Source organism: Cheilinus undulatus, linkage group 18 (genome assembly GCF_018320785.1).
Source record: "Cheilinus undulatus linkage group 18, ASM1832078v1, whole genome shotgun sequence".
NCBI lineage: Eukaryota > Metazoa > Chordata > Actinopteri > Labriformes > Labridae > Cheilinus > Cheilinus undulatus.
In genome coordinates this window covers 26,082,875-26,104,430 of record NC_054882.1, presented here as the reverse complement: position 1 = coordinate 26,104,430, position 21,556 = coordinate 26,082,875, and the positions used below count along the sequence as shown (strand labels likewise).

The window sequence follows — 21,556 nt, the reverse complement described above, 5'->3', positions numbered from 1 at the left end:
CCGGTATTCCTTCTGCAGTTTCTTGAGTTTATTAATTATTTGGTCTGACATTCAGGTGAACCCAGCCTTCGCCATCTCTTACATAAGCATATAACCTGCTCTTCCTTGTAGTACTCTCCAGCTTCATCTAGAATTCTGTTGATGAACACATCGCAGACCATTTTTTCCCCATTTTCTACTCATCTCCATTACCTAGAATATAGCACGCCTACTAATGATGTCACAGTTTGTGAGGAAGAACCTTTTTTATTTTTTTTTGATCCACCTGAGAACCAACTTTTCAGGTTCTGAACCAAATTTTTTGGGTTTGAATGTGCTGGCTGGTTTAAATTAGGCTCGGGAGCCAGAACCAGCACATAGCCCTGCCGGTCTAAAAGGCCTATGAGAGGCACAGAATCCAAGGTGCTTAAAGTCCAGTGTTTTCAGTGATGGTTTGAGGTGCCATGTCATCTGCTGCTGTTGGTCCACTATGCTTTTTGAGTCTGGGGTCCATGCTGCCATCCATCTACTAGGAGATTTTAGAAACCTTCATGCTTCCATCTTCTGAGAAGCTTCATGGAGATACTGATTTCCATTTTCCAGCAAAACTACCAGAAACTAGTTTGCTGACCATGGTGTTACTATGCTTGATTGTCCAGCTAACTGGTCTGACCTGAACCCCGTAGAGAATCTCTGGAGTAACCTCAAGTGGAAAATGGGAGACATCAGACTCAACAATACAGATGAGCTGAAGGCTGCTATCAGAGCAACCTGGGCTTCATAACAACCCAGCAGTGCCATGGACTGATTGGCTCCATGCCTTGTTGCATAGATATTCATAATGGACAAGAGCCATCATCTGATATTAACAAAAACATGTAGTCACAAATATATCCCAAAAGGATAAAATAGTTTTATTTATAGTTTCATAATAAAGGTATGCCTCAACTTGCAAGACAACCATTGGCAGTATGTACAACATACCTGTAATTTCCACGGAATGGAACAAACAAATGTTGATTACGTACACACTAACTTTACCTCTGCAAAAAGGAAAAACAAAAGAAAGATAAACATTCCCAGCACAGGCAAATATTTCAAGGGAAGGCTTTTCTTTGCAGAGCTGACACCATTTAAGAGTATACAGTGTTATACACTACACACTGAAAGGACTTCAATTAACAAAAAAACAAAAGGTCGCTGCCCTTTAACTGCATCGTGTAACATTCAGCATCCAATAGGGTTTTTTTTTAACACCATTTTATGTGGTGATGATAAAAATAGAGAAAAATAAACAGCTGAGTGTGAAAACAGCAGGTTGACTTCTTTGTCCTCCTGTGTTCTCAGGAAAATCTCAGGCAAAATGGAGAAGAGATCAGACATAAAGGATAGAAACCAATTCTGGTGCATCACTATTAACAGGATTCATTTGATTACACAAACAACTTGAGCCACCTACACTGAATAAGGAGGGTTTCATGTTGCATTACAGACATTTTTTTCAAAAGCAACTTCACATTCTTTTCTGGAAAAGTACGAATATTATAAAGGTAAACTATCCCTAATTTGTCAAAGGTGGTAAAAGTCTCACAACTCCAACAAAGGAAAAAGTTTGTATTTATGTAGCTTTACTAAAGCCTCATCACACGTCACCTCCACTTCTGATTATGAAAGGTTATCATGAGGTTTGAAAAGCTTGAAGTCCTTCAAAACTGCAGAGCTGCCTCACTGTGGGGTCTTTAAAGTCTTCGCTGGGAGTGACGGGATGCTTGCCAGGAGGGAAATAAGGAAGGTAGAAGCGTTTTTATACATAAGAGCACCTTTCTCACACAGTCTCCACCTCGCCTCCTGGACTGACGTAAGAAGGCGGAACTGAGTGCGGACAGGTAGGAGGAATCAGTGGGGCTTGTGGGGCTATAAAGAGTCTTTTTGGATTGCTGGGCGCAGTCCATGTCTAGCTGGATTCCACGCGCAACTTCTTTCTGTTCGGCGGCTTATCCGGTTCTGATTCGGAGCTGGAGTCTGAGCCGCCGTCGAAGGCGGACACGGCGCTCCCTTTGCGGTTTGTGTACAAGCTGCTGTCAGAAGAGTAGTTTGTCTGGAGCTGAGTGTTCCCCTTGGCCTTCTCCAGTGCACGGACTATATCCACAAATAAAGAAAGACAATAAACAGAGCAGAAAACACCATTTAGATCAGATTTTTTTCCTTAAAGACACCAGTTTGTCTTTTAAAGTTCTGCCTCTTACCCTGCTGCTCCAACAGTGCATTCTGCTTCTTTAGGTCATCGATGTCTTGCTGGTGGGTGTGGTTTTTCCTCCTCATGTACTGGATGTACTCGGTGGCTTTGTCTAGAATCTGTGCTCGTGAAGCCTGTTTGACAGAAGTCTGTCAGTGACAATTTCACAGAGCCATGTAGACAATATGCAGTGTCTATTAGTCCACATAGAACAGGTGTGTCCAAACTTGTACCACTGAGGGCCACATACAGAAAAATATAAGGATGCTGGGGCCACTTCCATGTATCTCACCTTGACAATATTAAAGTTAGCAAAATCAATCTAATGTAGATTAAGATATGCTTAGTGATTGGGTAAGCTTAAATGACTAGTTGAGAGGCAAATAGCCAATCATTTTAAGGATTTTGGGGAGGCCAATCAGATTTCAGGATAAGCTGTGGCTGCCATCGGTTCCATCCCTCAAACACCATTGGTACAGCTATTTGCTGCTATAAGCAATCAGGGTGTTACAATTTAAGATACCATTAGTTTTTTGGTTGCAATTTGTTTACCATTTACTGTCTCTTCTCAATTTAGTCAGAAGAAAAAAACATCAATAAATTCTTCTTGTCAAAATGTTTGTTTACAGGATTAGCAGAGTAGCACCATGTTGTGCTGAAACTACAAAGAACAACACAATCAGGCACAAGCTTTATATTCTAATTTGGGCCATATCTGATTGTATTTTTTAGAATTTGATGCGGGCCAATCAAAAATGTGCCTCATTTGGCACCTGAGTAATGGTTTGGACACACCTCACACAGAACAAGGTATTAAGAGACCCCAGTGTTAAAAAGTATACCTTCCAATAAAGTTTTAGTAAGAATAACAAACTCTGAACAAAAATAATTATTCTAGCATTAGCAATTTTTAACATATAAACTTGATAAACTGATAAAAAGCAGAAAAAGTCTCAGCCTAAAACAGCCCGTCTCCACTAACAGCTTCTTTTAAATACTGGCAGACCTCAGGACCTCAATTACAGGGCACTTTTAATTGATGCTTACTGTTACAGGGTAATAATAATTAACTCAAGGCTCTTAGGCTTCCCTTAGGTACTCTGCATGCTTTGGATTTGTTTTAAATCAAGGGTATTTTACAAAAATGACACAAAAAAGACATTTTTGCCAGGTAAATAGAAGAAGAAAGGTTTTTTTTTTTTCAATTTATATGGTAGCACTAGGTGAATATTTGGCTTGTAAACAAACTAGGCTTGTTATTCATTTATCTAATGATTTAACTAGGTTGAAAATAATCCATTGGCAGTTGTTTGTATAAAAGTTGTGAATACATCTGTTGTAATAGAATCTACAGTGCATTCAGAAAGTATTTAGACCCCCCTCACTTTTTTCAATTTTGTTATGTTGCAGCCTGATGCTACAGTAAAAGAAAAAACATTTTTATTCTCATTAATTTACACCCAGTACCACTTCATGACAAAGCAGAAATAGAACTTTAGAAATGTTTGCAACTTTATGAAAAGCAAAAAACTGAAATATCACACTGACATAAGTATTCACCCTTTGCTGAAACACTTGAAATTTAGCTCAGGTTATTTCCTGGATCATTGCTGAGATGTTTCTACACCTTGATTGGAAGGCACAATGTGGAAAATGTAATTGATTGGATGTGATTTGGAAAGGCATAAGCCTCTCTGTAGATGGCCTCACAGCTGACAATGCATGTCTGAGCAATAGATGGGTCAAAGTTCCAGAAGGACACCGTCACTGCAGCCCTTCACTGATCTGAGATTGACGACAGGGCAGCTAGATGGAAGAAAAACACATGAAAGCCTGCTTGGAGTTTGAAAAAGTCTCCACATGAAAGACAAGTGGCCACTTTGCCATAAAGCTCAGATTGGTTGAGTACCACAAGTGATGGTTGTCATTCAAGAATATGTGTTATATACATACAGGATTGAGGATATCTCTGTACTTTGCTCCATTCAGCTGTCCCTCAACCTGACCAGTCTCCCAGTCCTTACTGTTGAAAAACACCCCCACAGCAGGATGCTGCCACCACCATGCCTGACTGTTGGGCAGAGACTGGGCAGGTGATGAGCAGTGTCTGGTGTCTTCTAGACATAACGTTTAGAGGTGATGCCAAACAGTTCAAACTTGGTTTTATCAGACCAGAGAATCTTATTCCTAACAGTCTGGGAGTCCCTTCAGGCTCTTTTTTGTAAATTCCAAGCAGGCTTCCATGTGTTTTGTACTGAGGAGAGGTTTCTGTCTAGCCACTCTGCCATAAAGCCTAGATCAGTGGAGGGCTGCAGTGATGGTTGTCCTTCTGGAACCTTGTCCCATCTCCACACAGGATCTCTGGAGCTCAGTCAGACCATTGGATTCTTGGTCACATCTCTTAGGATGTCCTACAATCAGGCCCTTCTCCTCCTGTTCATTTTAATTGTCATACATTAGTTGACTGGAACTAGTTGATATTTTGAAGATCTTATTACCTCCACCAAGGAGGTTATGTGATCAGCAGGGTTTGTTAGTTAGTTTTTTAGTTTGTTAGCAACATAACTCAAAAAGTTATGGACGGATTTTGATGAAATTATTAGGAAATGTCAGAAATGGCATAAGGACGAACTGATTAGATTTTGGGAGTGATCGGGATCAGCGTCTGGATGCAGGAATTTTTTAAAGGCTTCTGTACTATTGGGACATAGGGCTTATAGCGGAGGTGTGCGCTCTCCGAGTGCTTTTCTAGTTAATTACGGTATCAGACTTTACAAGCATCCCAGTGCTGCGTTAAGCATTAAAACCACTCTAATCCCATCATGCAAAAAGAACAAAGCCAAAATACAATTCAGATTTACTGTCTGATAAAATGAAACATATAGAAATAATAAAGTCTAAGTAAAGTCATTTTCAGTGTGTGGCGGGTTATTTTTCTTTGTTTACTTTGCTCCTGCAACTGACCTGCAACGGACAACCTGGGCTGTGCATGGGGATCCCAGTTTAAAATTAAACACTTTTTATCTTAAGTGTATTTTATACAACAAGGAAAACGTCACTGAGATTAAAAATCTCTTCTGCAAGAGTGCCCTGGTGAAGACAGGCAGAAGCGGAGGTAACAACTTGCCAACATTTTGCTCTTCAATCAGTAGTGAAGTTGCTAGCTGCTATACAGTCATAGTGCTATTTCCATTTGCTTTGATTTGTAAATGGTCACAGAGCATGTGCATTAACTCCTCCCTGATATTATAGAGGAATCGTCAATCTTAGATTGTAAAAAGAACGTTATGCTGTTTGATTTGGAATATTCTGATCTATTCAAGTAGGCAAATAATACACTAGAACTTCATGTGAAAATGTTGTTAAACCCCTACATTTGTCTGCACTTATAAAAGACTGTTAGAGATACAGTTAAGTCCAATTTTTTTTACTTTATACAGTAGTTCTCCTCCAAACAAATGGGACAGGTAGATAATATAAGAAGGTTTACAGACACACACCATTTCATTTTGAATTACTACACAAACAAACCCTTTTAGAGTTTGATAACAAAAAATCACTTAGTAAAAATGTATTCATACTTTCATGTAATCATGACAACCAACCCTGAAATGATAGAACAAACTTTGTTTTTGATGTAGGAAAGTATTATATAGCACTTTAAATGTTTCCTATATAAGTTGAGTAGCTCATTCTAGTCGGCCATTTTTCAAATCAACACAGCAGCTGTCATGCCTAAGAAAAGAGCACAGGGAGGACTTACAAACAAGGATTACTGATGCCTGAAAGGAAGGAAAAGGATACAAAACAACTGCCAAGCAATTTAAAGTGCCAGTTTCAATCAAGAAACTGGAACTTTACATTTCTGGCACTTCAAATTTCTTTACTAAAAATTGTCAAGAAATAAGATTTGTTGAACAGTGTGAAAATTCTCCAAGGACAGAGTCAGAAGGCAACAGTGTCAACTCTGCCAGAAAGGTCCAGATCAATCCAAGAATGACTACAAAAGCTCTTCTGGCAGAAATTAGCTCAACTGATGTTAATAACAAGCAAGGCAGTCACTCCAGCGGACATTACATCTAGGTGGCCTCCATGGATGTCAACCAAGAAAGACACCTCTACTTCAATCAAAGCATGTGAAAGCATGCCTAGCCTATGCTAAAGCTCACATAGATAAAGACGAATGCTTCTGGTCATCTGTTCTTTGGTCAGATGAAACAAAGATTGAGCTATATGGGAAAGGAGATGTGGCTTTTGTGTGGCTAAAGAAAAGTAAGGCTTACAAACCACAGAGCATCATCCTTACTGTAAAGCATGGTGGCAGCAGCATAATACTCTGAAGGTGCGTTGCAGCTAGTGGTACTGGCAACTTGGTTAATATGGAAGGAATCATGAAAAAAAGCAGTATATCAAGATTCTCAAAGAAAAAATCAAGCAGACAGAGAATCTGGACCTGGAAGAGTGTTGGATGTATCAACAGGACAACGACCCAAAAAATACAGCCAAAGTGGTGAAGAAATGGTTTCAAGACAATGATGTGAAAGTTTTGGAATGGCCTAGTTAAAGTCCTGATCTCAGCCCCACTGAGAAAAGGTTAGCAGCAAGGAACCTGTCAACCTTGAGAATCTTGAAGCTTTTGCTTCAAGGAAGAGTGGTTGAAACTCCCTAAGGACCTTTGTAATAAACTTATGAGCAATTACCTGCATAATTAAGAGGCTGTTATAAAAAACAGTAGCTTTAAAACTGAATACTGCAACAGGGTAGGAATATATCTGAACACAATGCTTTATTGTTTTTGGGTTGCTTAAAATGTTTCTGTTGTAATTCCAAAATAAATTTTGTGTATGGCCGAAGGTTTTCCAACATTTTCCTTCAGTGTTGTTTTTGGGGCAAAGAGCTACAGTATAACTTAGAAAAATAAAACTCATTAAAACTGAGAGGGGTGTGGATATTTTTGTACTTTCTTGTATGTAGAAAATGAACATTCTGTATTTACTCTCACCTTCTCCCCTTGTAATGCAGGCACAGAATCTCGTAAACCGTGAAAGCTGTCTTTAATGTGGTCCCTGCGTTTGCGCTCCAGCGCGTTGTGATGTGCTCGCTTGTCTGCCTGCAAAGGGACAGAAGACAGTGATAAGTGTAATAAGTGCTGAGCAACACACAGAGTTTCAACTTAAATTATAATATTAGCTTACTGAATCATGAAAAAAAGATAATTAAGATTTAATTATTATGGTGCCAAAAGCCATATTACTGAGAAAGCTAAACAAGATATGAAGAAGGCATTATGACCTCAGTCATCTTGAACATGGAGGAGTCAGCCCTGGAACAATGCTATTACGATTTCTGCCGTAATTAGGCAGCCCTTAGTATAACATACAGTATTGATAAAGCCTTATTACATTTTCTAAATATGATAATAATCAGGGGTGGACAGCAATTTTAAGCTGCAATGCAGCAATTTAATGGTCTTCTCTTCCATGTGTTTGCACATTGCATCTCAATTTCCTGTCAGAGACCTGTATGCATTAAAAACATGTATTATGTTATGATCCATCCACAATGCTGTTTGCTTTCAGTCCCCAAAGCATAGGACCAAACTTATGACATGCTGCAACTATTGTAGAAACCACCTGTACTTACATGTGGTGCTGTTAAATGCTCTGTGGTAAAATGCCTCTCTTCCTGTGCATATTTGCACTAATTAAACTTCTAACCCTATTAATGTTCAAAATTTTCCATAATGCATTGTTAAATATCAAACTGGATCCACAGAACACACTGGTCTGTCATGTTGATCACAACATGAACAGAAGCTGCAAACGCTCCCCATAATAACAATTAAGTAGTCATTGCTTGTACAGTTTGTGTTAAATTTTACAAAAAATTATGTCATCTCAACCCTCTGTTGCTAAGATAAGCAGAATATACTTAAAATGTTCTGCTCTTGTTGCAAGAATAAAATGGCTCTACAGATTAAGATCTTTCCCTGAGGTCAGCTGTAAGTATTTCTTAAAATAATAATAATAATAATAATAATAATAATAGTAATAGTAATAGCAGCATTTGTAGGACATAGACTTATGTTTCTATTGCGAAGGTTTTAACCATACTGTAACATCAGAAACAAACTACACACAGGCCTAACAATACACAGTATGTTTCCAAAGCTCCAAAGCTGGAGATCCGAGCTCAATCAAATGGGGGAGGGGAGTCCATAGCTCTGACAAATATGGGACCAGCTTAAGGATCTGACATTATTTTTGATGCAGAGTTTTCTGACAGGACTCGCATTTTTGGTCAATTAAAAGAATCTAGCTAATGCAGCATGGGGGCATTAAATCATATATACGGACATTTTCAAGGTTGTACTTGAAAATATGTATCTAATGTAATGTGAAGTCATGGTAGGATAACATTTTTTTTTAATACCATGAAGAATGCAAACGCATGGTAAGAAAAAAAATGTAATACCGCTGATCCAAATAGCGTCAAAACACTCGCACAGACATCTCAAGCGTCCTAATTGCACTACGGTCAAGTGAGTAGTGACTACCTACTAGTCTATGGTTTGCTTGCGCCTTTACTCGTGCAACTACGGCACTAGTACTAAGTGGCCAAAATGGATAAGTAAGCGCTGTAGCTTTTATTTGTGCAAAGTTTTCTCCACACACCAGGAGAAATATCATGACTGGTAAATACGTGTTAATAAATGGTTGGAGAGAACAAACGCACGGAAGCGTGAAATTATGTACATGAAAAGGAAGCCTTCGAGGGTCGAAAAAGTCCCTACTTGAAAATAGATCCAAATCAGATTGTAAAGTTATTCGACTGTTAACTTCCTTTGAAAATAAACGAATTTACATACAATATTATAGCACCAAAAGGTATAGCAGTACATAAAGTTTTGAAGTTATATATTCAGTATACCTACCTTTTGACTTTTGGTCACTTTCCCTTATTTTTAAAATTATCTTATTATTGAAACTTGCATGATAACCAAAGAATAGATTTATTTTTGTTAGCTGTGTATCATTTTTCTCCAGGGTAAACAGCTGAAATACCGTAAATTTCTAAATAATCACATTAAGCAAACAGTTTTCTCATGGTTAAATAGTAACTGAAGCACTCCTTCATAATAACTGTGACTGAATTTTTATCAGTATGGACACATCACACTTAGGACATTTGAAAGAAAAATTTAATTTATAAATTACAATTCTCATCATAAGTGAATGCCTTTTAATCTTCAGCGATCCTTAAATCAACATTTTTGTCCACTGTCAGATCCCGTAACGTAATTGCAAGAATAGCAGCGCAACACAATCTAAACGATTCCTTAGTCAACAGTTTTGCAAACCACAGCCAACGTTAACTGTAGTAAAACTCGACTTATTCACCAGACTTATGTGCACAGCTTCAATTGACAGGCCAGCCTGTTAACTATTCAAAAAACACATCTGACGGTTCACTTCCCGTTTGTCTGTCATGTTAGCCAAAGGACCCTGCTAGCTAACTAGCTAGCTCAGTCAGATAGCGTAGGTTGGCTGTAATGTTAAAGTTTCCGTCGGATTATAATTTTTTTTCTAGCTAATGCTGGATGAAACTAAACCACATACATCGCTGTCGACTTCGATGTCATCGTTTTCGCTCATTCTTCGGTAAAAGGGTCTGAGAAAAGAAAACAAGCAGCTGTCAAAACAAAGTGCAGCGACAACTGGGGGCAAATAAAAATGTAGCACGGCGCTTTGCTAGAGAAGATACATGACGACCAACGGCTCCTCTACACGTGATTCGCCTACACATGGACGGGAAAACATTCACAGCGCAGGCGTATCAGAATGAGGCATTATGGGTATTGTAGTCATAAGCCAACATTCAGCCAGCTTTTGTCGTTTATGTGTCTCTACTATGAACTACGTTTCCCACAACAAAACTAGCTTGGACGCGCCCACCAAAATATGCCGTTATCTCCTCCAAGTTGCAAACACAGCCTCCTCTGGACCTTTAAGTGTCTCAACTGAGTCATACTGAAAGATTTTTAATTGTATAGTTCCATACAGTTATTACAAACAACAATTCATTCTGCATAAATGAATCAAGAAACCCTGTGACATCCACAATCATATTAGATGTCATATTCTCTACAGATAAACATTCAGTGCAAATAGCACTCTCTTGTATAAACATATTTAATGCATTGTGCTGAAGCCTTTTGTTTAAGTGGTCATTGCAACCATTGTAGTAAGCTTCAATAACCAGGCTCCTCTCTCAGCATATTATTATGAGGCCAGATGGTGGCCTAGCTCTCTATCTGCCCTCCCCCACTCACTATCCATGGCTGCACACTTGCACCCATAGGCTTCTGCACCAAGCTATCAATGAATATAAACCTACTATAAATATGCAGATACACCTCATGATCAGGCATTAGGTTTGCATGCATAAGACAAAGCAACAGAAGGGCTATTTAACTTTCAGTCACATTATATCAAATACTGAATAAGCTTCATGTGTGCATTATCTATAGTCACATAAAAAAGTCCCCTCAGGTTGTGTATTACGCAGTCATGGTTACAACTAGAATAAAAGGCCTGGACCTTTTTGTGGGAGTAGGCCTATACAGTGTCTATGGAAAGTATTCACCCCATTGGATGTTTTACCCTTTCATTGATTTTATAAATCAATAATGGTCAATAAAATTTGCGCTTTTCTGACCAAAAAACCCTCTTTAATATCAAAGTGCAAACAGATTTCTAAAGTAATGTTATTTGACTAAAACTATGTAATGAAAAATACGTGACTACATAAATAACACCTCCTTCAAGTCAGTATTTAGTAGATGCACCGTTGGCTGCAATCTGGCTTGCACTTCTGGATACTACAATTTTCCTCCATTCTTCTTTGCAAAACTGCTCAAGCTCTGTCATGGCCCTTTTCAAGTCCAGCCACAAATTCTTTATCAGACTGAGGTCTGGGCATTGACTTGGCCACTCCGCAACATTTACCCTGTTATCTTTAAACCATTTCTGCTTTTGCTTTTGCTTTCGCTGTATGCTTTGGGTCACTATCATAGTTCTCTTGCAGACGGAATAAGACTGTCCTCCAGGATTTTCCTGTATTTTCCGCATTCATTTTACCCTCTACCTTTACAAGTCTTTTTTTCCAGGCTGCTGAGAAGCATCCCCACAGCATGATGCTGCCACCATTGTGCTTCACAATGGAGATGGTGTGTTTGTAGAGATGTGCAGTGTTTTGTGTCTGCCAAACATAGTGTCTTGTCTGATGGCCAAAAAGCTCCATCAAACCAAAGAACTTTCTTCAGCTTGACCATGGGGATTTCCACGTCTTTTGGTGAAGTCTAGCTTTGACTGTAGAGAACCTGGGCAACAGTTGTTGTATGCAGAATCTCTCCTATCTCAGCTGCTGAAGCATGTAACTCCATCAGAGTAGTCATAGGTGTCTTGGTGGCAAAGCTCAAACACGGGCATCTGTGATGGTGTGGGGGTGTATTACTGGCCAAATCATGGGTAACGTGCACATCTGTGAAGGCGCTAGTAGTACTGACAGGTACATACAGGGTTTGAAGCAACAAATGCATCAACCTAGATGTCTTTTCAGGGAAGTCTCTGCTTATTTCAGCGAAGCCACACTTTGAATGAGTTATAACCGCATGGCTTCACGATAAAAATGTGCAGGTACTAGATTGACCTGCATGCTGTCTTGACCTGTCTCCATTTAAAATGTATGGTGCATCACACTGTTGAGTAATTTTAGATGTACACCAATCACTGGAATAAAATCCTCTCTTTAACTGCACAACCATGCTGCTGTATGATGTGTTCTGTTAAACTCAAGTTTCTGCAGAAGCAGTAGGTTACTGTAAACTCAGGCTGTTGTTCCACTAAGAGATTCCTCTGAATGTCAACACGTGAGTTTCATGGAGATTTGAAAATCTAATCCTAACCATGCTCTGAAGATTAGGGCAGCAACTTTCAAGCCTTGTCTAACATACCTGATCTATTGTGTGAGTTGGAAATGAAAGTTCTTGGTGCACAAAGCCCCTTCACAGAATCAAAAGGCCCCTCTCCGAATAGACTGATAACTCTGCCAGGCAAACTGCGCCCTCTGCCTGGTTGCATAATTTTAATTGAAAGTCTGTTTACACATGCAAGTGAGGCCTAATGAATAAAGTGGCCCTTTAGGGGTGCACAGGCAGTTACATTCTTTCCACATTATCCAGCCCAATGATACCAAATGTTCCCACGGTGCCCTGAAAAACAAAAACCATGCTGGCATATCACCACAGAGCGAGGATGACTTCCTGTAAATGTCTTTAAAAGCTGCTGGAGAAGTCTGGCTTACATATGGAGGGGGGAAAGTTGTGCAAGAAGTTCAACAGAACATATTTTTTGGGGTTTGGCTGCCTTGTTTACACTTTCAGTGTTGTCATGGGCCCATGTGACAAAGAGGGGAGGGTACAGGGGGCAAAACAGAGAAAAGGAGTCAGACGTAGGAATGTGAGGAGGATAAACCAAGAGTGTTAGTGAGAACATAGGAGCACAAGTCGGTCTCAAAATAAGGTAAGTGTTTAATTCATCGTGTTTTTATTCTTCTACTGTCATCAGCAATTTGTTACATTTGCAGGAATTTAGTTTTAATTAAACCAAAAACTTCCACTCTTGATTTGGGATGTCCACTGGTATCCTGGTTTGTGTAGAAGTGGGTATGCTCTTAATTTACTGCAGCAAAGGTGACATAATTGACCCAATGACACTTAATGTCAACATTCAAGAAACTTCCTTTAAGTGATTGACCGCTGTCATGTCATGATTTTGACAGTGTTAGTTCAGTGTCATGCATACCCTTTCAAATAAAGTGTTGCTGTAAAAATATGCTTTAGGTAAGACAATATTGTAAGCATAAATGTTCAGAAACTTACTAAAAGTTATGTATAAAGGTTTTAACAAGAAGTCAAGTAATGCATTGAAGAGCAAAGGGCAATGTGAGGGATACTAGAGTGAAACTGGTGGAAGAAACTTGTGTGAAAAAGCAAAAACGGTCATGAGCAGAAACATCAAAAAGACAATGAAATAGATTAAGATAGTAAATAGTTCTGATTGAGTACTGAAGTTAGTAAATCCAGTCTACTGTAGGTAAAAATGTCTTCAGTGATTGAATATGCTTAAATGGCTAGTTAATAGCTGACAAGGCAAAAAGCCAGTCATTTCAAAGATGTTAGGGAGGCCAGTCAGATTTCAGGGTAGCCCTGGTTGGGCCTGGCTGCCACTATCAATGACGCTCCATGAACCAGAGAATTTACAGTGTTGTCTCATGAAAAAAGCCCTTCAATAAATTATCCTGTCAAAATGTTTGTTTACATAATTAGCATGGAAGCACTGCCTAGTGCTAGAACTGAAATAAACACTAATCCAAATAAATGCATACCGTCTTCACAAGCTATCATTTTTTTGTGTGTTTTCTTATTGACAGACGAGTAGAGTTTTGGGTTACTTTTCCAGAAAAGCCCCCAAGGTAACGCAAAACTATCCTCAAAAAAAAAAAAAAAAAAAAAAAAACATACAATATACAGTCACGCACTGGCTTCATGTTCTAATGTGGGCCATTTTCACTTATGTTTTAGAATATGCTGTGGGCCAGTTAAAAATTGCCGCATTTGGCCCCTGGGCTATAGTTTGGACACCTCTGGCATAGCACTTAAGTGACTTTATTGCTGGTGCCCCCCCAGCTCCTCCCCAGCATGGTGTTATGCAGTCTGGTGGCCCCTAAGAGGGAGGGTCTCCTTAGTTTGTTTGTGGAGCAGCTCAGTAAGAGCAGCCTGCAGCTGGACATGCTCTCCATGAGGTGACAGCGTCCATCATAGCCAACAGTTTGTTCTCCTCTCTGCAAGGAGAATTGTAAGACGTAAACTGTAAATATGCACTTACATTTTCAAAACAGTGAAAAAAAAGCAGAGACTTTAGTTGAAATGCATTCAGTTGCATTAAAATGATGTAATAATTATTCAAATACATAACTGAATGATGGAAGACATTAATAAGTGCCTGTTTTCAACTTCTGTAGGTCTAAACTGCACCTTCTGTCACTTTACTTGATCAGTGATAAAGGCCAGACTGTGCTGATGTCTGAAAACTGATAGCATTGTGACAGGTCAGTGCAATACTTACCAATCAATACTGATCAAGGATACTGCATCACTTGTTGGAACTTTGTTAGAAGTCAGTATCAGAGGAAAACCTCCGCATAAAGTAATCTTTGAAACTGGAGTTTGAAGTAGAGCTTGCATGTGATGAAATTCTCCTCAAACAACCTGGCTGAGGAAATCATTACAACAAATCATTCAGTAACAAATTAGAAGAAGCAATGAAAGAAACATTACACAGTGGTTTACATTTTTACAGGCAATATTTTGATTTAATTTTATCCTGAGCTGAACTAATCTGTCAGCTGACAATTATAAACCAGCACAACAGGTAAGATTTATAATGGGTGCTTTACGTTCAAAATGATAAAAATAAAAGAGCAGAATAAGCCAAAAGATGCAGTAAAATGATTTTTTCATTCTTACCTCCCAACACTTTCTCTGCTCTGATTGTCCTTCATGTGCTTTGTGTGTCAGGTGACAGTGCTGAGATGACTACTATCATGAACATCACAGACGTCTACAATGGAACAACTCATTTTTCTAATGATGGAAATCTCACTGACAATGGAGGCCTGGCTCTCCTGAACATCCCTCCCTTTCTAAATGCCATCATCAACACCTTATCCGTCGTCTTCCTCTTCATCACCATGGTATCGCTTGGCTGTACGATGGAGGTTTCCAAAATAAAAGCCCATTGCCTAAAACCAAAGGGAGTTGGCATTGCTCTGCTGGCCCAGTTCGGCATCATGCCTCTGACTGCTTTCTGTTTAGCTAAAGTGCTTAAGATGAGTCCTTACAAGGCCGTGACCGTGCTCATATGCGGCTGCTGTCCGGGGGGGTCATTATCAAACATATTCAGTCTTGCTGTACAGGGCGACATGAACCTCAGGTAAACCTTCATTCATACATTCAGCTTTGTCTTGTTGCATTTCAGGCATCAGATTTATAACTTCACACGCCTCTCTTATTCCTTTCAGCATCGTGATGACTACTTTCTCCAGTATTGCCGCCCTGGGTATGATGCCTCTGCTGCTCTTTATTTACTGCCAAGGCTTCCCCAGTCTGAAAGACAATGTACCCTACCTCGGCATCATCACTGCCCTCCTGTTGACAGTGGTGCCCTGTGCCACTGGCATCGCCATCAATCACTACAAACCAAAGTACTCCCCATTCATCAAAAAAGTGAGGATCTTAACAATAATCTAGATTTATTTTATTTGGAGGAAATGCAATAGTGGATTTTGTTAATTAGTTTCATCTGGTGTCCAATAAGAGAAAGTGCCCTTTTTTATGCATGGATACTGTATAAAGCTAATAAACTACCTGTAGCCATTAGGGATAAGATCATCTTTTCAATATTCATATTCTTGTATTACTGAGATAAAACAGGACTTAAACTGCATATCAAGAAATAAGTGAAGAAGCTGGCCTACCTGGAAGGCAGCATATATTTACTCAGTGGTGTAACACCACGTTGAGAACCAATTGGCTGGATCCATTGACATCATTTACATTTTATCTTAACGATTCCCTTATCGATGCCTCACTCCTGCATGCCATAAAATACAGGCCTCGCATCTGGCAGTCAGCAAATAGGAACAGAGAGGTTTAGGACATAGACAATAATTTACAGGACTATACAGTATCTCTGCAAGGTGTGTAAAAAACACATTAAACAAGCTCTTGTTGGTGTGCATGCATACGCACAACGCACTTCATCTAACCCGTTATCAAAATGCTTTGAGTCTAAAATTAAACAGGTTTATAAGAAGTTTACAGGAGCAGGAGAAGTGAATTATTTAGGTAAAACAGGTTAAATCAGGGCAGGGGATCAAATTAAGTTTCTCTTTTGACTCTTTGAAGTGATTATCCTAATCTAATATCATAGAATCTGGGAATGTGATGTAATGTTCAGTGTGCTTTTAAACAGATAAGGATTGGACTTTATTATCATTTTATATCTCTGTTGTGCTTCAATGGCGAGCTCCATCCTGCTGAGTGTTTACTTTATGATGATCTTATAAAAAGTTACAGAATACTCAAGCACATAAAATGACCAACAAGCATTGAATAATTTCATCTACATTTCACATTAAACTGGTAAAGATAAGTTTAAATGTTTTTAAAAACCCTCAGTGGTTTTGACTGTACCTTGCATGGCTGCAGCAAGACGCAGCACCTGTGGGTATGCATAATAATTTCTCATCACTGATGTATACCCAGAAAGAAGAGTTAGAGTGTTTTTAAACTCACGTTGTCTTGGATCACATTAGAGCTTGTCTAACAGTTTGACTGTTCATCATTAACAGGAGTTCAGTAATCACTTTTAAAGTTTAATACACAGGCGGTGGTACTGTGGGCGGAAAAATACACATATTCTCTAGAAATTGATTACTAATGTGTGCTCATCACACAGCACCATCTTCATGATGGTAATCAAAGCAACACCATGGCTATTTTAGTACCCAAGGATATTGTATTACCGTATTACCACCCATTTCTAGTGAACTGTCACAAACACAGACTAAAGCAGTAAAAAGTGTTGCTTCATTTCTTCGAAAATGACACACAAGGCATTGTGAAACATCTGGCAAACAGTGATGTCTAATGCATGACATGCATTGTTTTGCACAAGAACTGTTAATTTTGCACAGGAGTTCAATTTATTTTGATACCTCCAAGGATCTAGGATGCAGAGATTAGTTTTATATTTATTTTAAGGTTTTTATCTTTAAAGAAAATGAGCAGTAGTACTGTATTCTAATTTCAAGTTCACGGATTAAAGATTCAGAGAGAAGTTTGTTTTAACTGAGACATATCCAACAAAAAAATGATTTTTTTTTTGTATATTTTAGGATGTTTTCCTCCCAAACACAGGATGTTTAACATTTTTAGTGATCCAAAAACGATAACAGCATCAATATCGATAAAATCTTACCAATTCCCATCCCTGGTGGTGTTTTGTGCACTCAGCTTCACCTGGAAGGCGGCAGCTGCCTGGACGCCCCGCTCTCCAACCGCCTTCCAATCAAACTAAGCAATGAGCTTAACCTCTCATCCAGTCGCCATCGTATTGAGCGAGTGAGCTTGCTACTTCCCCAGACAACTATGCTAGCTTACTTGCTAGCTTCTGTATTAGGCATTAGGTTTGTTAGTATTAGCTACCACAAGTCTAATTTTAATAATGTCATAGATTAAAACAAACAAGCAAACAAATTCAACCCAGTCGAAACTCTTTGGTAAATTAAGAGAAACTTATTTATTTGGTAGGTGTCTGGATGGTGACAGTTGAATGGACGAGGGGTAGCTCATTACTTCACCTGACTGGAAGGTGGTTGGAGGGAGGGATGTGTCTTCCAGGTGACGTTTAAGGCACAAAATACCATCAAACCATACATTTAATATAAGGACATATGAACAGTCAAAAAAGCTAAGCTAAGCTAACTTGTCTAGTTGTGCACATATTTGTTTTTTTTTTTTTTACATCTAATCATACCCTCTAACTGTTTACTTAAATGTTTGAATATGTCTGACACTGCTAAAACAATATGACAGCACCCAGCTGATAGATATGACTTAACACAGCCTGTTAGCTAGTTAGCAGCCTGGTCAGCTAGCACAATGCAATGTGGTCTCTCTGAAATCTATTGCAAAAGTTCAATTTTTCTCAATGTACTCACGGCCCTTTTTTGGAAATTATTATGCAGGGGAGTTTTGCAGGCACACTGGATATCAATGGGATTCCCATGGGAATTAATGGACTTTGGGCTCAGCTCTTCACCATAATCATGTGGAAATGAGGCCACAGTCTGTCCCTTTCGATCCTGCCTCTGCCTGAACAGCAAAATAGGCATGTTATTAGCTGGATGCTAAAGCTAAATTAATACTCTAATAAAGAATATTGTCCACAAATTCACCACAGTAATCTTTGTAGTGCACATTTTGGACATGGAAAGTGTAGAAAATGTAAAATGTCAGTATTAGATACCAGCAAAGAATTGTAGTAAGTGTAAAGCAGCATTAATCATAGCACTGTCTCATTTGTAACTGGAGCACTGAATGGCCTGATGCTAATGCTAACACTAGCAACGCCTGTGTTTACTGGGGACTTTTCAAGTGAATTAGATGTTGAAAACAGACAAAATACTCACGAATGTTTAGTCTGATGCACTTATTTTGACAAAATCATGAACAATGAAGTATTTTTGTGGGCATCTTTGTAGGCATCAAGGCTTTTGTGTGCTTTCAGATCACTGCTTGTGTACAGAGAATTACCTCTGTATTTGTGTTCTTTCTCTGTGAGCGTAATTCAAGCAACTTAGTTCAAAAATGAGTCGGAAAATTGTGAATGGTGGCTTAAAAGTGGCTGAAATTGGATAAAAGGGGCAAAAATGGGTCAAGTAAGGCAAAAAGGGGTTAAACATATGAGGGTAAATGATGTAAAGTAAATAAAAAGTGGCTACAAGGGATAAAAGTGGAAAAACAGTTGAAAAAATGGGCAGAAACAGTAACGAAAAGGGGTTTAAGAGTGGCACGAATAAGCACCATCAGAACTCAATTAAATTTTGACAAACTTTTCAGCCCCAAAATGAGCTAACTGTTACAATGGCAACAATGCAGCCAACTCCCTTTTTTTTTTTTTTTGGGGGGGGGGGGGTAATTTAAAGGCTCTGAGATACACCTCAAACATAAATATTAACTGAAATGCATTATAGTCTAATGACAACACTGGCACTAGTGACATCATAGTAGTCACATGTATGCAAATGGCCCATAAAGGAACTACAATATGAAAAACATTGATATCAGGATTTTACTTTAAGAGAGTGGAGAGTTTGAACCCCAGGAGCCAGAACTGATTCTTTTTAGAGAATGTTCTATGATGCAACTAAAGGATGTTCTCTACACTTGGACAGGTAGATGCAAAGAAAAGTGTCATCTTAATGCTGATGTATGCTCACTTTTAGAGTGTAACATGTAAATGGTTTCTTCTCTTGACAGGGTGGTCTGATCTTGCTGGTGGTCTGTGGCATCACATTGTTATCCCTCTCTCTTTATGTCATCAGAGACATTTTGTGGATGATAGTCACATTTGACATCATAACCGCGGTTGTGCTGATGCCCCTGATTGGCTTCACCATGGGATACATCCTGTCTGGCTTATGTAAACAAAGTCCAAAGTAAGTCAGCATACACTACATACTGTACACCTATCCTTACTGGTGAAAAAAAAAGTTAATTCCCTGCTGTGTCTCATTCATTCCTTATAAAGCTCATAAAGTGGCCCAATTTACAGATGAGGATGAAATTATTAGTCCTCTAGTCAAGATGATATCTCAATGAGTCCAACATAAAAGCATGTATTTCAGACCTGGCCTATTTATAGCTCATGATAAACAGAGTAGTGAAGATGAGGAGTAGACGCACAGACACCACTGTACACTCAGTCTGCACTGCTCTCTCAATTCACAGCTAAACTGAGTTTCATCAGAACAGATGATCAGTTGAAGTATTTGCTTCTTTTTCCTCCACCTGTGCACAATGGCCACAAAGGTGTAGCTTTTAAAAATCTTTTCTCCCTCATTATGTAAAAACATTTAAAGAAAGAAGTGATTTAATGTTTACCTAATATTATTAAGTAATAAACCATCTTGAGTATAGATTTTATTGAAAGACTATGTAATTTGAGAGGTGTAACCATTGGGCACATTTGGGATGAACTGGTATGGAGATTGTGAGCCAGGCCTTCTCGTCCAACATCAGTACCTGACCTTATAAATGCTCTACAGAATAAATGGGCACAAATTCCCACAGAAGCACTAAAAATCTTGTGGAAAGCCTTCCAAGAATAATAGAGGCTGTTATAGCTGCAAAAGAAGTCATATCTTCCTGTTTGATGTATCTGGTGTCTGACAATGATTCCCCTCTCTTTTAGATTATGCAGGACCATCGCCATGGAAACAGGGTGTCAAAACATCCAGCTGTGCTTTACCATCCTTAAGGTGTCCTTCTCACCGCAGGACATTGGAGCTTTGATGCTCTTTCCTCTGGTATATCACACATTCCAGGTCGCTGAGGGCCTTCTGCTGTCGCTGTGCTTCAGATGTTACCAAAGACTTAAACCTCCAGCCAAGGGTAAATGTCACAGCTGCATGTGTGTTTGTGTAGAGAGGCTGAGAGAGGGCTGAAACAAACATGCAGACTCTCACTATATTTTGTAGCTGTCGTTCTTTAAAATTCTAAACTAAAGTCTGAACTAAAGTCTAATGTCTGTTTTCTTCTTCTTACGCAGAGATAAGTTTAAACAAGGACACTGTCATTTAAAGACAGAGCGAAAATCTACCATGACAGCATTTTGACTGCTGGAGAGAGACACCATGAAGAGCTGAATCTGACTGTGTTATAATGCCACAGTTCATCTCATCTGCACTTTCATCACTCAGGCCTGAGATCCAGGAAAGATTATTAGAGCAGCTGCAAACAGTAATACTAATAGTTTACTTAATCAAGCTGTTATAATGTAAAGTAAGGCCAGTGCATGTTAAAGTAGGATGTGACGGACTTGATTAACGATGTTTTATATTTATATTTTTGTATTCGTATATATGATATCAGAACGAGGCTCAGTTTTATGTATAAACTAATGATTTAATAAAAGACTAAAATAACTGACATGCCAAGCACTTTTTAATGTTAAAAAAAATGTAGAAATGTGCTGCAGATCATTAAAACTCTGAGATATTATTTAACCATTTTGTCTCGCCTGGGCTTATTATCCTAAAAAGTTCAAACTAAAACTATAAAGACAAAACTAAACTAAACAAAAAAAAACAACAAAAAAAAAAAACGACACGGAAATGAAAACACAGATATTTATGTGTGACACATAGTAAACAACAATGACAATGGCTTTATTTTGGCACAAACTTTTTCTTTCATCTCTTGGGGATCAAAATAGAAAAAGATAATCATTCTGTGATGAAAAGTCTTTAAAATGTTCACATTATTACAAAACAAAAGTCCTGACAGCCTGCCATTGGTTGTCACAGCCCATGTGACATCTGTTTTGGGAACACAAAATAGTGGCTAATGCTAAGCTAACAGAGGAAATGATCAAAAATAGATTTAAAAAAGATAAAAAGACATTCAGTTTCAGAATTTCTGTTGTGGGTTTT

The 21,556-nt window shown here is 38.7% G+C and overlaps 2 protein-coding genes across 3 annotated transcripts; one reads left to right on the top strand and one right to left on the bottom strand.

The window, feature by feature from the left end:
* Nucleotides 1-872: 872 nt before the first annotated feature.
* Nucleotides 873-9,988, bottom strand: LOC121526626 (protein max-like). Of its 2 annotated transcripts, none has more exons than XM_041813288.1 (4): nucleotides 9,835-9,988; nucleotides 7,218-7,325; nucleotides 2,226-2,364; nucleotides 873-2,118 (listed from the first exon to the last, which is right to left on the bottom strand). In XM_041813288.1, the coding sequence occupies exons 1-4, from the start codon at nucleotides 9,868-9,870 to the stop codon at nucleotides 1,934-1,936; spliced, it is 468 nt and encodes a 155-aa protein (XP_041669222.1). In that variant the 5' UTR covers nucleotides 9,871-9,988; the 3' UTR covers nucleotides 873-1,933. The 2 variants fall into 2 exon arrangements, with proteins under 2 accessions (XP_041669222.1, XP_041669223.1); XM_041813289.1 differs by having other exon boundaries at nucleotides 2,226-2,349.
* A 4,881-nt stretch (nucleotides 9,989-14,869) lies between these two features.
* Nucleotides 14,870-20,705, top strand: LOC121526579 (sodium/bile acid cotransporter-like). The gene is made up of 5 exons (XM_041813225.1): nucleotides 14,870-15,270; nucleotides 15,359-15,563; nucleotides 19,383-19,561; nucleotides 20,317-20,516; nucleotides 20,674-20,705. The coding sequence occupies exons 1-5, from the start codon at nucleotides 14,870-14,872 to the stop codon at nucleotides 20,703-20,705; spliced, it is 1,017 nt and encodes a 338-aa protein (XP_041669159.1).
* The last annotated feature ends 851 nt before the right edge of the window (nucleotides 20,706-21,556 follow it).

Bases quoted from the DNA above. Each gene is read 5' to 3' on its own strand.
- LOC121526626 (XM_041813288.1), bottom strand. From the start codon at position 9,870: ATGAGCGAAAACGATGACATCGAAGTCGACAGCGAT. The intron at 7,326-9,834 runs GTATGTGGTTTA...GTCCCTTTGCAG, and splicing joins ACATCGAAGTCGACAGCGAT to GCAGACAAGCGAGCACATCA. The intron at 2,119-2,225 runs GTAAGAGGCAGA...TTGTGGATATAG, and splicing joins TGCACTGTTGGAGCAGCAGG to TCCGTGCACTGGAGAAGGCC.
- LOC121526579 (XM_041813225.1), top strand. From the start codon at position 14,870: ATGACTACTATCATGAACATCACAGACGTCTACAATGGAACAACTCAT. The intron at 15,564-19,382 runs GTGAGGATCTTA...TTCTCTTGACAG, and splicing joins ACTCCCCATTCATCAAAAAA to GGTGGTCTGATCTTGCTGGT. The intron at 19,562-20,316 runs GTAAGTCAGCAT...CCTCTCTTTTAG, and splicing joins TTATGTAAACAAAGTCCAAA to ATTATGCAGGACCATCGCCA.